Below are 14,032 nucleotides of genomic sequence, written 5' to 3' on the forward strand. Positions count from 1 at the left end.
GAGTCTACAAGCTGGTGGGGAATACAGATCTGTAAGAAAACAGGCATTCACCTCAGTGTGGTCCTGTTAGGCCAGAGGCACACAAGGTGCCATGTATGAACACCAAGGGGGCCTGGCCCGAGGCCAGAAGATGACAAAGGTTTCCCACAGAGGATATGCTGGAACCAGGCCCTGAAGACCTAGTGGGAGTTGCCAGGTGATGGGAGGGATGAGGGGATTCTGGGTAAGGGAGTGGCCATTGGACACTCAGAGACGAGCAGGCATGGAGGCTTAGGAAACCCAGAAACTTCGGGGTGCCAAGGGGGCACGCAGGAAAGCTCAGGAGAAAGCTGCAGAGACCACCAGAGGCCACCGTGCAAACACTTCTGTCGGCAGCTCTCAAAGCTATAGATCTCCAGCACACTCCAGTTTCACTCGGAGGGGTGGAATGGAAGAACAGACCAGAAGCAAGGAGCCTGTTGCCAGAGTGCCAGTAAGAAATGCCATGGGCCTCAGCTGAGGTAGATGGGAGAGCAGTTATCTCACATCGCATGACTTCCAGTTCTTACTCGGACAGCGGAGCAACATGGAGGATAGTGTTTTTCAGCCTGGCGAGAGCTAGAGGAGGAGGAATGAGTTCAGAGGGAAGGGGCGGGGCAGGATGCCATGTTCCATTTTGGACGTGCTGAGCTGGGCTGCTTGTGGGACAGACATCCCCCTCACGGACATAACCAGGAGGCAGGCAGATATATGATCTACCACTGACGGGAGATATCTGGCAGGTATAAATCCTAGAGTTCTCATTTGTTCGTTATTCAGCACATGTTTATTTAGACTCTGTGCAAAACACTGTGCTAAGCATGGGAAGATCAGTCAGCACACAGATATAGTCCCTGCTCTCTGAGCTGACAGTCTAGAAGCTGGTGATTAGAAAGCAGTGAGCTAGCAGTTGCCCTGAGAAGGCGAAGGTAACAGCTAAGCTAAGGCCTGAGGGAAAGATGAGTAAGATTAGTCAGGCAAAATCCAAGAGGTAAGAGTGTTCCAGGTATAGGGAATAGCACGGGTAGAAATCTTGAGGTAAGTTCAGGCATCATACTTCTGGCAATGCAAGTGCATAGTCCAGTATGGGTGGAACGTGGACTTCGTGGCTTATAGATGGTACTTGAAGTTGTTAAAGCGGAAGAGAACTGTCAGGGAGGGTACGGCCTGATAAGATGCTTGAGGAAGGAGCCGGAGATGCTCTAGACTCTTAAGTGAGAAGCGTGGGCAGAGAAGGAGGCAGCCGAGAAGAAGTGGCAGAGAAGAGGAAAAGTAGGACAGAGTTAGCACCACAAAAGCCTAAGAAAAGGAAAGTTTCAGGAAGGGAGGAGCAAGCAGCAAATTTAAATGGGAGAAGGAGGGAGAGTGAATTCATCAGGGACCCCAGGATGATGGCGGGGGCCTGGCAGGGTCCCGGTGGAAGGGGCAGCCCAATCTCAGCAGGTGTGTCATTTGTCTTAGCAGCCTCCCATGGCCACGGAGAAGTGGAGGAGGGGGGACAAGCATATGTTGATACGTGATTCTGAAAAACTATTCCCTCAAAGGAGGTTAACACCATACAGTGCCAGTTTCACATCCAGCCTCTGCTTGCAACGTGTATATGTATGTTGTAATGTGGCATTTGGGATCAATTCACTTCCTCACTTAGCTCCTTACCACCAGTGGCCTTGGATGAGTTCCCCTCTATGACCCTCCATTTCTTCGCTATGAAACAAAAATGACAGTACCTGCCTCCAAGGGTTTTTGAGAGGAAAATGCACAGTGCCTGGCACATAGTGAGCCCTCTGTGTTAGTTTCCTTCTCTTTGCCAGGTCAGTATACCAAGTACCAAAACAGTGGCCACCCTCAGTCCCCTAAATTCCTGTGGCATCTGTGGCCTTTTTGTTGTTCATTCCTGTCCTTTCAGGTTTGGCCTCTCTTCAGAAACTCCACTCTACACTGAAAATATTGTGGCCTTCAGTGAAGACTGGAACCATCTACAAGAGTTTATGGAGGAGATACAACTGTATCTTAAGAATGGCCTTAAAGAACGGATAGGATTTGGTGAGGCAGAGGTCTGGGCAGCACCTGTAGGGAGCCAAGGGTGGAATGGCAAAGAACTGGCATGTTTTTAGACCGAGGAGGAGCATGGCTTACAGGAGCAGAGAATGGAAAACGGCAGCAAGCACTGCTTCCTGTATGGTTGGAGCAGGGCTGGAATCTGAGGGTGTGGGAAGTCACAGGGGAGGTTAGCTGTGAATCCAGTAAATACGTGTAGAGCACCACTAAAAGGACCCCATCCAGGCCCTCAAGGAATTCTCCATCTCCTGGGAAGGACTAGACTCATGCATCAGTATTTTATTTCAAGGCAGAAAGGGGTGCTTCCTGTTTTAGAACTATGCACAGTGCAGTGAGAGCAGAGAGGAGGGAGATTGATGTTGGCCAGGAGAAGCTGGGAAGGCTTCAAGGTGTGGTTTGAGCTTTTGGAGGAGTTACCGATCTGATCTTTAAATGTATGGTTTTCCATGTTATTGGCTGTGATTCTTAAAGTCACTGACTTTTCTTGGCAGAGACCTTAGATAACCTTTGGTTCAGCTCATTCCTTTAGCAGACAAGGTGGCATACCTCAGGTGGTGAGCTGCTAAGACTGGAAGCCACGTCCCCGGACTTCCGAGCTAGTTTCTTTCTATATTGGTCTATAAAATTAGGGGTTTGCTCGACAACCATGTTGGTAGCTGTTAAAGGAGCTAAGGTTAATAAATTAGCTTGTCAAGTGCACTTGGAGCCCCTGGTATTTACCCAAACAGTTCATATGCACTAGAGTTTTAAGAACCCAAAGGGTACCCCGTTCTACATAAAAGGATATGTAACTGTTCCAAAAGCAGGTAAAGAGGAAGCTAAACAATAGCTCTATCACACAATTTATGTAGATCAAGAGCCGAGGATCCAAAACCAAGCTGTAGGCAGCCTCTTTCTACACAGTTCAAAGAACCATTAGCTGGGCTGGATACACCAGCCTCACCTTGGAATAAACAGTAATTAGTGCACAACTCAGCTGCTGGGGCTAACATTTCCAGAGCTTAGAATGGCCGTAGCTGCGGAGCTTCGCAGTAGTCTCATGATGACCCCAGGCAGGGAACACTCTGGAGGTCAAGTTGGTAAGAACCGATTTTGCAAATTAGCACTCATCTTTAAAGACCTGTCATGGTGTTTAAAGGGTCCAACCAGAAAAGCTCTTGTTGAACTCAGCTTTTTAATTATTTTGAGCATATTGCTTTGAAAGTTGTTTTTCTGTTAACTCCTTCTAAATCTCTATTAATAACGGGTTTGATGTAGTTAAGAAAGTGGAAATTACAGATACCCTGGCCAAGCATTTCGTGGTGAGATCAGGCAAGCCCCACCATCCAGTTGTCCAGTGTAGTTGAGTGCCCCAAACTTCAGGTCAGCCAGGGGCAGCGGTTCCTGAGGCACTAGCAGATCAGGGCAGGCTTTTGAGCCAAGAGGGGCTTGATGGTGAAGGGAAGGTAAGTCCAGCAGTGTGATGCATGGGATAGCATCCAAGTGGGGCTTCAGGGTTCAGAGCCTGTTAAAGATCATTCTGGCGGGCCTGTGAGCGAACATTGCGTATGACTTCTTAAACCAAAACAAAGAATATGTGACAGAAACCATGTGTGGCCCACAAAGCCTTAAATACTTACTCTCTGGCACTTCCCGGAAGAAGTTTGCTGACCCCTGGTTTAAAACACGTTTGGTGAGAGCTGGTTGAATCTCATGGTGGAGAGAACTGGACCCCGAAGAAGCAGCGGCAGTCTTGGGAACAGATGTGCTTCCTTTCCCTGGCAGCCTGAGGTGGAGGCAGAAGACCACGTGGGAAAGAATGGTGGCCGGTGCTCATTATCGGGCCAGGAGTGAATGAGGGACAACCAGGGAGAGGGAAGAGATGGGAGGCCCAAGGAGAGGAGTTTTCACAAAGGGCTTTAAATGTAGCCCAGAAGTCAGGGTGCAGCAGAATGGGGAAAGCTGTTACGCTTGGCAACAAGCGAGGAGGGGTGTGATTTTTAAGAGAAATCTTCTGTAGAGGGGGAGGATTGGTGCTGGAATGGCACATGCTTACGAGGACAGATAGTAGCCACTACTGCTAGATATTTATCCGTAAAAGTAAGGTAAGAGACCAGGCTTGCAGACTCCGAGATCACTTGCAGACATTTTCAAGATAGGAAGATCTGAGCATTTGTGAGGGTGCATGATTAAAGCCAAGAGAGAGGAAACAAACATGCAAACGGGATCTGCAGGAGTGGAAAGTAATGGGATAAAAGCATGGGTTGAGGGGTTTGTTTGCTGGAAGAGGAGGAGGAGGGCATGATAGAAATTTCTGAGTCGTGCATCATGAGCTGCTGTCCTTATGAAGTGAGAGGTGGGGGCAGGCGCTGAGAAGGGAGGTGGGAAGAAGATGCCGTGGCTGTAACAGTTGCTTTGGTGGGGCCACCGGATAGGGGTGTGGGGAATTCATCGAGAGGAACACAAGGATTATTGAGCAGCAAGAGCCACCTGGATGTCCAAGTCCCAGTGTCCTCCTCCAGGAGCTTCCTGTGTCCCATCTTAGCAGAAGCAGAGAAGGTGGACTTTGGGCTTGAAATGGGTGCAGAGATGGAGATGGGCTGCTCATTTCTCTGATGCAGGGAGGGGGCAGGGATGTGCAGTTGTAGAGGTGGCAGTGCATCTGCTCCCGATGCAAGCTGGAGGTGGTGTCGTGACCCTGAAAGAGTGCTAGCCGGACTAGAGGAAGTGGGCAGATTGGAAGGATCCCTTTGTACCTACACTGGCCTCAGGGGATTGGAAGCTGGCATGCAAAGCTTAAGCGTTTAGGTGTCAGATTCTTCTTAGTGGAGACACATTCACTGTCCAGACACTGGCATCTGACAGCAACAAATCAGTAGCTTGTGCCTCGGCTGCCAATATGTTGCAAATCTGATGATAGTTTATTTATTTAACTGAGGAGTGGGGTCTTTCAGGATCCGTGTGACAGGTACTGATCTTTGTCATTGTCGTATTCAAGGTTAGCCCCGGCATATCTGGAATTAATGTAGGCGGTATACCAGATAGATATCCCTGTTGGTGGGAAGAGTTCTGTGACACAATTTCTTACTGACCGACTGTGTGTCAAGCATTTGTGGGTACAGAAAGATGAGTGAGAAATCTCAAATGCTGTTAGGTCAGTGGAAATATTTTATGGTGTACATTTATGACCTAACTAACGAATTAAGGTCATTAGATGAAAGGCAAAGTATTTTTAGTTACGTCGTGTTCTATTTCTATTCTCCATCTCCATGTCCCTTATATCATCAACTCATATGGGAGAACGGACCTTTTCTTTTTTTCATGCTCTAGAAATCCAGTTCAACCTCAATGCTTATTATGGGTTCTATACACTGTCTACACTCTAATTAGCCACTGTATTTTCTAGGATTGCAGAGCATCCAAGGAACCCACATTTTTAAAACAAACTGATTCTTTATTACTTGTCAGTAAGGTAGAAGGCTGGAAAGGGGGTTTATCAGTTTATTTCTCAGCCCTCTGTCCCTCTTGCTGCTGAGATTTAATCAGGGTGATTCACAGATGTTCCGAATGCCAACTTAATAACACCAGACAGTCTCCAAACTTAATTTCCACTTGGAATTACCTCTTATCCATACTTTGGGATAAACAAAGACTTTAAGGATGATGGTCTGCCTCCGTGTGTCAGCTACTTCGAATGAACAACCTTAATGAGGTTTCACTGTGTTTGAATCAGAGTCCAGTAAGTCAGAGCTGGTAAACTTGAACTCAGTTGGTTTGGAATGCATGGAAACTGGATGGGGGCTAAGTGGCAATTTCCTTTTTATTATCTAAAAGCACACAAAGAAATTAATTGTGATTGATGAAAACTAAGACAAAAGGTGTTTTCAAGTGGCGTTAAGCACTTCAAAAGTTTTAGTTTATACAGACATACTAACGTGCTATTTATAAGTCATTCCTATTTAAAACTAGTCCCCTAATGACCTCAGATAAACAGAGTTCTTTTAGCCTAGTTGCTGTATGTGTTTAAAAGTAGCAAAATCAGGGGTGCCTGGGTGGCTCAGACCAGTGGCTCTTGATCTCGGCTCAGATCATGATTTCGGGGTCGTGAGTTCAGGCCCCATGTTGGCCTCTGCCCTGGGCGTGAAGCCTGCTTTTAAATAATAAGATAGCAAAATCACATATTTTAAAAGAAATAGTCTAGGAGCACCTGGGTGGCTCAGTCGGTTAAGCATCCAACTTCGGCTCGGGTCAAGATCTCACAGTCTGTGGTTCGAGCCCCACATCAGGCTCTGTGCTGACAGCTCAGAGCCTGGAGCCTGCTTCGGATTCTGTGTCTCCCTCTCTGCCCCTCCCCAGCTTGTGGTCTCTCTCTCTCTCAAAAATAATAAACATTAAAAATCTTTTTAAAAATAGTCTATAGTTCAGTGTTACTTTTCACTAAGTCACATCCTAAAGGTATAGATATAATGGATCCTGGGCCCTTCTGTGGTGAAAGCTCTCAGAAAGCTGTTGTGAGCCTGTGGAGGAGAACAGTGTCTGTGCAGATGCCCATGGGGACAGTTAACGAAGCGGATGGCAGTCACTGCACTCTCTTAAGGAAAAGCTCTTACAATTAAAAAGAATTTATATTTGCATAAAAACACTCAGAAAAGTAGCCTTGTTAGCTCTTTTGTTTGAAGTAATTTTTAGACTGATCTTGCATTCGAAAATATTTAATTACTGAGTGGTTGTTTTTTTGTTTTTTTTTTGTTGTTGTTGTTTTGTTTTTCTCTTGTCATGGTTCATGAATTTTGCAGCCACTCCTTTTTTTTTTTTTTTTTTTTTTGACTAATTAAACTGAGCAGTTGTTGCTACAACTTCTGCCAAACGGCCATTACTGTTGAGTGATAAAACAACACTAGTCACCGAAACTTGTTATATCCTAACCTACAAAATAAATAAAATAGAGCCCCATTGCCCTGTTATTTCCATTCCTGGGTGTGTTATTTAAACCTACAAAACCGAGCACTCTTCTTCTAAATGGGTGTATGCTGACAGTGTGAAATGTACATTTATTTTTCTCTCCTTTTGGGGGCTGCTAGTCCTGTCACACCTTCTGTGCTGGCTGAGCTTCTCAACCTGCTGGACAGAAAAGTAATTTCTTCAGCAGCAGCTAAACAGGTATGTCCCCACTTCCTAAAGTTTCTGACTGCTCTGCTATTCCAGTAGATGTTGTATGTGAAATTCAAATGCCGTCACTAACTGAATTTCATAAAGTATTAAATGCGTGTAAGGGCTGTTTTCATACTGAAAAGGTAGAAACATTTCAGTTAGCAAATGAAAAAAGGCTGGTATGTGCAATGCAGGTAATGTGCTTTCCATCTTTGCTAAGCAGGTGGTTCCTGTGTGGTTTTGCCTGGAACGTTTTCCAAACATTTGTTTATGTGAAAGGCGGGACTGTAGCTTTTGGGGGCTTCGAAGCACATACACTGCCCCTGTGACCCCCACGAGGCCGACGCCAGAGCACCTTCAGCACTGCTCCCTGGCCCTCTAGTCCTTCTCAGTCCCCTGCAGGCTCCCAGCCAGTACTAGGGCCTGATTTGTCTTCATTGCATGATTGCCCCCTGAAATTTAGTCTTCCAGCAAGGAGGATGAGGTCAGACAGACTGCCTCTTGTTTAGTAGATAAAACTTTATACACATGCGCAGTGTATGCAAACTGAGAAAAACAGCATCGTCATCAAAGGTGGCCTCTGCCTCGTCTCCTTTCCACCTGACAGTCATAGGTGGGTGAAAGGTTCCTGGAATCCAGAAAAGTCTTAAAGGATAAAGAACACCAAGGTGGCTGCCTTATTTCAACTTTGGGTATCAAAGCCATCAATGCTTCAGCCAGAAACTTAGTGTGACTTTAATGGTGCCTTCTGCATTTAATATTTATACCACATCAACAGTAGTGGCAGGCACAAAGTGAGGCTTTGGAAAAGCAACCGCTTTTGGCTAATTATGAGGCACTGTGGCACTCATACCCAGCTCTGTGCAGTGAAACTGGAGACAGAACTAATAAAGGCTCTGTTTACCCACCGCCCAGTGAGGCTGTCGACTACAGGGACCTTGGCACATGTAGGAAAGGATTTGAGTTGCCTGGATGTCAGAGGAATACAAATGTTTATGACAGTGCTCAGCAGTGACAGAAAGATTAGATGGCCTGAGGGCATGCATATATATATATATATATATATATATATATATATATACACACACACACACACACACACACACACACACACAAGAGCAGATGAATTGTAGCATTTGAAATGAAAGAAGGGAAAAAAAAAATCTTCCCCTTCTCACTCATCCTGCCCCACCAGACGAGGAAAAGGGAGGAAACCTAGTGCAGTGAATGTGATTGGTTTGGTAGGACCAATAGAAAATGCTAGAAGATGCTGATGGTTGGTTCAGATGTAGGTAGGGACACCTTAGATTGTATCAACTTTCAGCATGCTCAAAGGAAGCAGGGTGAATCCTGGCTGCTGTGAGGTAATCAAACTGAAATAAAAGTCTGACTAGAAAGGTGTTAAATGTATGTTGCCTGAGGGAATCTCCTGTATATATTATTGCCTTGGGGGTTTTGCTTTATTTATTTTTCTACTTTGTTTTCTGTATTTAATACAATCATGTATGATTTTTCTGGTGGAAAAAAAAGGTATTATTTCATTATAAAGAATTTAAGTAATATAGAAAAATATAAAGATCTTCAAATTTTACCACCTTGAAATAACTACCATTAATATTGGGTGGACACCCTTCCAGGCATCCTTCCATACACATGTACTATTAGAAGGATGGATTGCTGGGATGGACAGACGTGAAGTTAGAGAAATAAAGACTTTAGAAAATAAGAAATAAGAGGTTATAGGGATTTTTTTTTTTAGTTTATTTCTTTATGAGCCAGGCAGTTCATTGGCTTTTAGTATATCCACAAACCTATTCAGCCATCACCCTATCTAATTCCAGAACATTCTCATCACACAAAAAAACCAAACCATTAGCAGTCACTCCCCCACTAACCCCTTGCCCTAGGTTACTACTAATCTACTTTCTGTCTCTGTGGATTTGCCTATTCTGGACATTTAATGTAAATAGACTTGTACAGTATGTGGCCTCTGTGTCCGGCTTATTTTACTTAACGTGATGTTTTCAAAATCCATCTATGTTTTAACATGTGCCAGTACTTCATTTCTTTTTAAGGCTAAAGAATATTCTACTGTAAGTATATGCCACATCCGTAAATGGACATTTGAGTTGTTTCCAGTTTTGGGCTCTTATTGAACATGCTGCTTTGAACATTTGTGTTCAGATGTTTTTGATTGAGCATGTGTTTTCAAGTTGGTCACGTGTAGACCTGTACGAACGGAATTTCTGGGTCATATGGTAGTTGTACATTTAACATTTTGAGGAGCCGCCCGACTATCTTCCAAACTGGCTGCACCCAGTTGCATACCCATCAGCAATGTATGAGGGTTCCAGTGTCTCCATATCCTTGCTAGCACTTGTTATTGTCTGTCTTTTTGATTATAGTCGTCCTAGTAGTAGGTGTAAAGCGATAATCTCACTGTGGGCTTGATTTGCATTTCCCTAATGACCAATTATGTTGAGCATCTTTTTGTGTCTTTTGTAGGGTACTTTTTTAAAAGAAAAATGTTACAATTAACTTTTTACTGAATTTTTAAAAAGAATCGAAGTAGGTCTTGGCTTCTAGAAACCCTGTGAGCCGGAGGGTGCTCCAGTAGAGCAGACTCTCTGCTTCTACTCCTTCTTGGTGTTTCCCTCTGACGGATTGGGGTTCTATTAGTGATTAGATGACCAGGAGATGAGGAAAAAAAAGTAGACCAAGTAACTGACTCCTAAGGATGACAGATATGTAGAAAGAGCCATCCTGTCCTTAGAACACTCTGAATTCCAAAGAATCTCCCACTTTATGTCTAATTTACTATTAACGCATCACTCTCCCTTACATCATTGCCCATTATTTCATCCCTTACACATTTCACCGCCCCTTCCTTGGAGGTACTCCGGCAGTGCTCCTGAGATTACAGGCCTCATCCCCTTGGCACCCCAGGGGCAGGGGTGTTGACAGGTTGCTATGATGCAGCACTCCTGTTTTTCAGAAACAGAAAGAGAAAAAGATTACTTATCATCATGAGCAACTTCCTGGTAACTGTGGACAAAAGCATCTCGATTCTTGTCACAGGATCTAGTTCTAGCTGTTGAAGTTGTGGGTAGCGGCCCCTGTCTCTCTCACCAAGGAGAGGGCCGTCAGAGTCACGGTTCACCTGCAGACCTGAACCCCGGGATCCTGAGCCTCTTGTGAGTCAGAGGCCCTGGGTGTTGTCCACACTGCTGGCCAGCCACAGCCCCAGGGGAAATGGTGTGGACTGTGTGCATGCCTCCTTTGTGCACACTGGAAATAGATGTGGCTTATCCACTGTCTCTTGGGGATTGTCCGGTTAGCATTTCTAGTGGAACCAAGCCAGGTTATGATTCCATAGCAATGGAAATTGAATTTTAACATGTAGGTGTGCCACTTAACCCGTCTCCTCTTGTCTACTTCGGGATCTGCTTTAAAGAGAAATCACCAACCCCTTTTAATGCAGAAAATGTTATATGTAATGCAGTAAAACTGTTACAAATGATGTGATGTCTTTTTCTCCCTTTTAGTGAGTGCTTCAGTTCTATGTGCATTTTACTGTGCCCTACTTCTTTTCAGGGCTTGGGCTGATGTTTGTGCCTTTCTAGAAGAATGACCTTTCACAGTTCTTGCCTTTGAGCAGAGGGGACACCCCTTTCTGTTCCTGTCCCGGCCCCCTCCCTACCTTCTCCCTTCAATAGGCCTTTCCTCCACACTCTGACCCTGGAAACTCCTGGACAGGTGAGAGGCCCATCTGCTTTCCTTCCATCCTTCCTTCTAGATACTTTAAAAATAGCTTTAGCGAGACACAATTGGGTAGTAGTTGAAAGGGTGTGTGAATTCAGTCCCCAGGGAACTTAAGGCTGCCCTATGTGTCAGAGCCGGCTCCGTGGTCAGTGTGTGATTGGGGGTTCCCAGCTTGCGTGACCCCATGCTTTCAGTGGCCATTTAACACAGATGGCCAGCATTACCCTAAGAATCCTGTGTTAGGGACTTTGATCTTGGGTGGGCAGCGGCAGGGCCTGGGAGCTGCACTCCTAGCCAGAAACAGTTGCACTTCGATAGCACTTCCCAGGGTGGTGATTAAACACAGACAAAAGCTGAGGATTTATGCTGCAGCACGAGGCTGGCAAGTACAGAAGCCATTATGTTTGTAGCAAGAGGGCTGGGGAGCCCTGTCAAGTCTGGCCTGGAGGTGGAAGGCCCCTTCAGTGATTCTCACCCTGCTGGGCTTCGGCCAGGAGTGCACAGACTGTGTCTCAAACAGGAACGAGCAGAGGATTAGACAGCTGGAGTCTACTGCATCGGCCCAGGGGGGCTGGGGCTGGGGCTGGGCTGCGGTGGCCACTCGACCAATTGAGGAAGTTAATAAGCTGGTATGTTTTCACTCTGGGAGTAGAGAACACCCCAGACACAGGGCTCCCATTTGTTCCTGGAGGCCACTGAAATGTTTCTCCGGCGTCACTCTGTATCCCCGCCCTACCCCGCTCTACTTTCTCAGGGAGCAGCCAGCCTCTGCATTTAAAAGTATCCATCCTAGCGTTGTCTTGCGTTTCCTCTTGAATGGTGTGGTTTGGCAGTGGTTCCCGAGCTGCCTCACATCGCCTCTGTTCTGGTGTTTTTGGCTCAGGCTCATCCAACCAGCGTTCGAGCCTGTCGGGTCCCACTGTATTAGGTGCCAGGCAAAGGCTGAGCCCCTGGTCAGCCTGCTCGGGTCCACTGTGTGCTGTCAGCCACGGTGGCTGTTGCGGGCCAAGAAAAATGATGCAGGCCCAGGAGCGGCCTCCTGGGTCGGCCAGGTGTGCCAGCTTACGATTCCCAGGCCCCAGGGACCGCCCACATCTGCTGAGCTTGCCACCTCATCTGCCTATAAAGAGGTGCTGCATAGATTCCTAAGTCCTCACAGGTGATTGCACTTTTGAGCCAGAGATCTAGATCCCTCTTGAGATTTCCACATTCTCCTGCTGAATGTTGGACATTTTTTAGGCACTGTTTTAGGAGACTGTGCAGATGAACAAAATAAACACTGGTCAAAGTCTAAATACTTACCAGAGGGCTAATTTAATCATATTATGATAAATATACTTAATGGATATTAATTTTTGTATTAATATGAAAAGTAGTTCTGTAGCAAGTAAAACAAAAGCAGATCACAGACTGTATATATGTTATGATTGCAACTGTGTTCCCAAAGAAAAATAGGGGAAGGAAAAACCCCAAAATACTAACATTTATTATCTTGAGGGAATGGGAAATACAGGTGATTTCTTTTTTATCGTTTTTATATTTCCTTATTTTCTACAGTGAACATGTTTTTAATAGAAGTATAGTTGACACATAATCTTACATTAATTTCAGGTGTACAACTTAGTGACTTAACATTTATGTACATTATAAAATGATCACTATAACTCTAATTACCATCTGTTACCAAAGTTTATTATTGACTATAATCACTATGCTGTACCTTGACATCCCTGTGACTTGTTTATACCTCTTAGTCCGCTTCACATATTTCCCACAACCACCATTTTGTTCTCTGTATCCCTGAGTCCATTTGTCTTGTGTTTTTTAGATTCCACATACAAATGAACTCATATGATATTTTTATTTCTGACTTATTTCCTTTAGCATAGTACCCTGTAGGTCCATCTATGTTGTCACAAGTGGCACGATTTTCTTTCTTATGGCTGAGTAATACTCGTTTGTATATATATGCCACATCTTCTTTATCCATTCATCTTTTGATACACACTTAGGTTGCTTCCATATCCTGGCTATTATAAATAATGCTACAGTGAACATACAGATGTATGTATCTTTTCAAATTGTTTTTTTCATTTTCTTTGGATAAATTTCCAGAAGTGGGATTACTGGATCATACGGTGGTTCTATTTTTAATTTTTTGAGGAGCTGCCACACTGTTTTCCAGAGTGGCTCCATCAGTCTACATTCCTACCAACAGTGTATGAGGATTCCTTTTCTCCTCACCAACATTTATTGCTTCTTGTGTTTTGTTTTTAGCCATTCTGACAGAAAGTGGTACCTCATTGTGGTTTTGATTTGCATTTCCCTCAAGATTACTGATGTTGAGCATCTTTTCATGTGTTTGTTTGTCATCTGTATGTCTTCTTTGGAAAACTGTCTATTCAGGTCTTCTATCCATTTTTTAATCAGATCATTTGATGTTTTTTAGTGTTGAGTTGTATGAGCTCTTTATATATTTTGGATATTAATCCCTTACTGGATAGATCACTTGCAAATATCTTCTCCCATTCAGCAAGTTACCTTTTCATTGTGTTGATGGTGTCCTTTGCTGTACAAAAAAGGTTTTTGGTTTGATAGTCCCATTTATTTTTGCTTTCATTGCCCTTGCCTGAGGAGACAAATCCAAAATAACATTGCTAAGACCAGTGTCCAAGATTTTACTGTTTTAAGAGTCTTATAGTTTTAGGTCTACATCTCCGTCTTTAATCCATTTTGAGTTAATTTTTGTAAATGGTGTAAGAAAGTGGTAGTTTGATTATTTTGCATGTAGATTTATTGTATTGCATTATATTTATTGACTCCTTTGTCATAGATTCATTGAACATATCAGTATGGTTTTATTTCTGGCCTCTGTTCCATTGACCTCTGTTTTTTTTTTTTTTTTTTTTTTTTCCTTTTTGCCAATATCATACTGTTTTGATTACTTGTAGGTTTGTAGTACAGTTTGAAATCAGGGAACATGCTGCTTCACACTTTGTTTTTATTTCTCAAGATTATTGTTGCTATTTAGGGTCTTTTATGGTGGCTCCATACAAATTTTAGG

The 14,032-nt window shown here is 44.2% G+C and overlaps 1 protein-coding gene across 3 annotated transcripts in view; it reads left to right on the forward strand.

The window, feature by feature from the left end:
* Positions 1–14,032, forward strand: part of GATB (glutamyl-tRNA amidotransferase subunit B) — an 83,961-nt gene that overhangs the window by 60,899 nt on the left and 9,030 nt on the right. For 2 of the 3 annotated variants that reach the window (XM_047856803.1, XM_047856804.1), the window contains one exon: positions 7,137–7,215. The exons of the other annotated variant lie outside the window; for it this stretch is intronic. In XM_047856803.1, the coding sequence (XP_047712759.1) occupies positions 7,137–7,215 (79 nt within the window). The remainder of the gene's footprint in view (positions 1–7,136; positions 7,216–14,032) is intronic. 3 annotated transcript variants of the gene reach the window in all.

The sequence above is a fragment of the Prionailurus viverrinus genome, chromosome B1 (assembly GCF_022837055.1).
Source record: "Prionailurus viverrinus isolate Anna chromosome B1, UM_Priviv_1.0, whole genome shotgun sequence".
Lineage (NCBI taxonomy): Eukaryota > Metazoa > Chordata > Mammalia > Carnivora > Felidae > Prionailurus > Prionailurus viverrinus.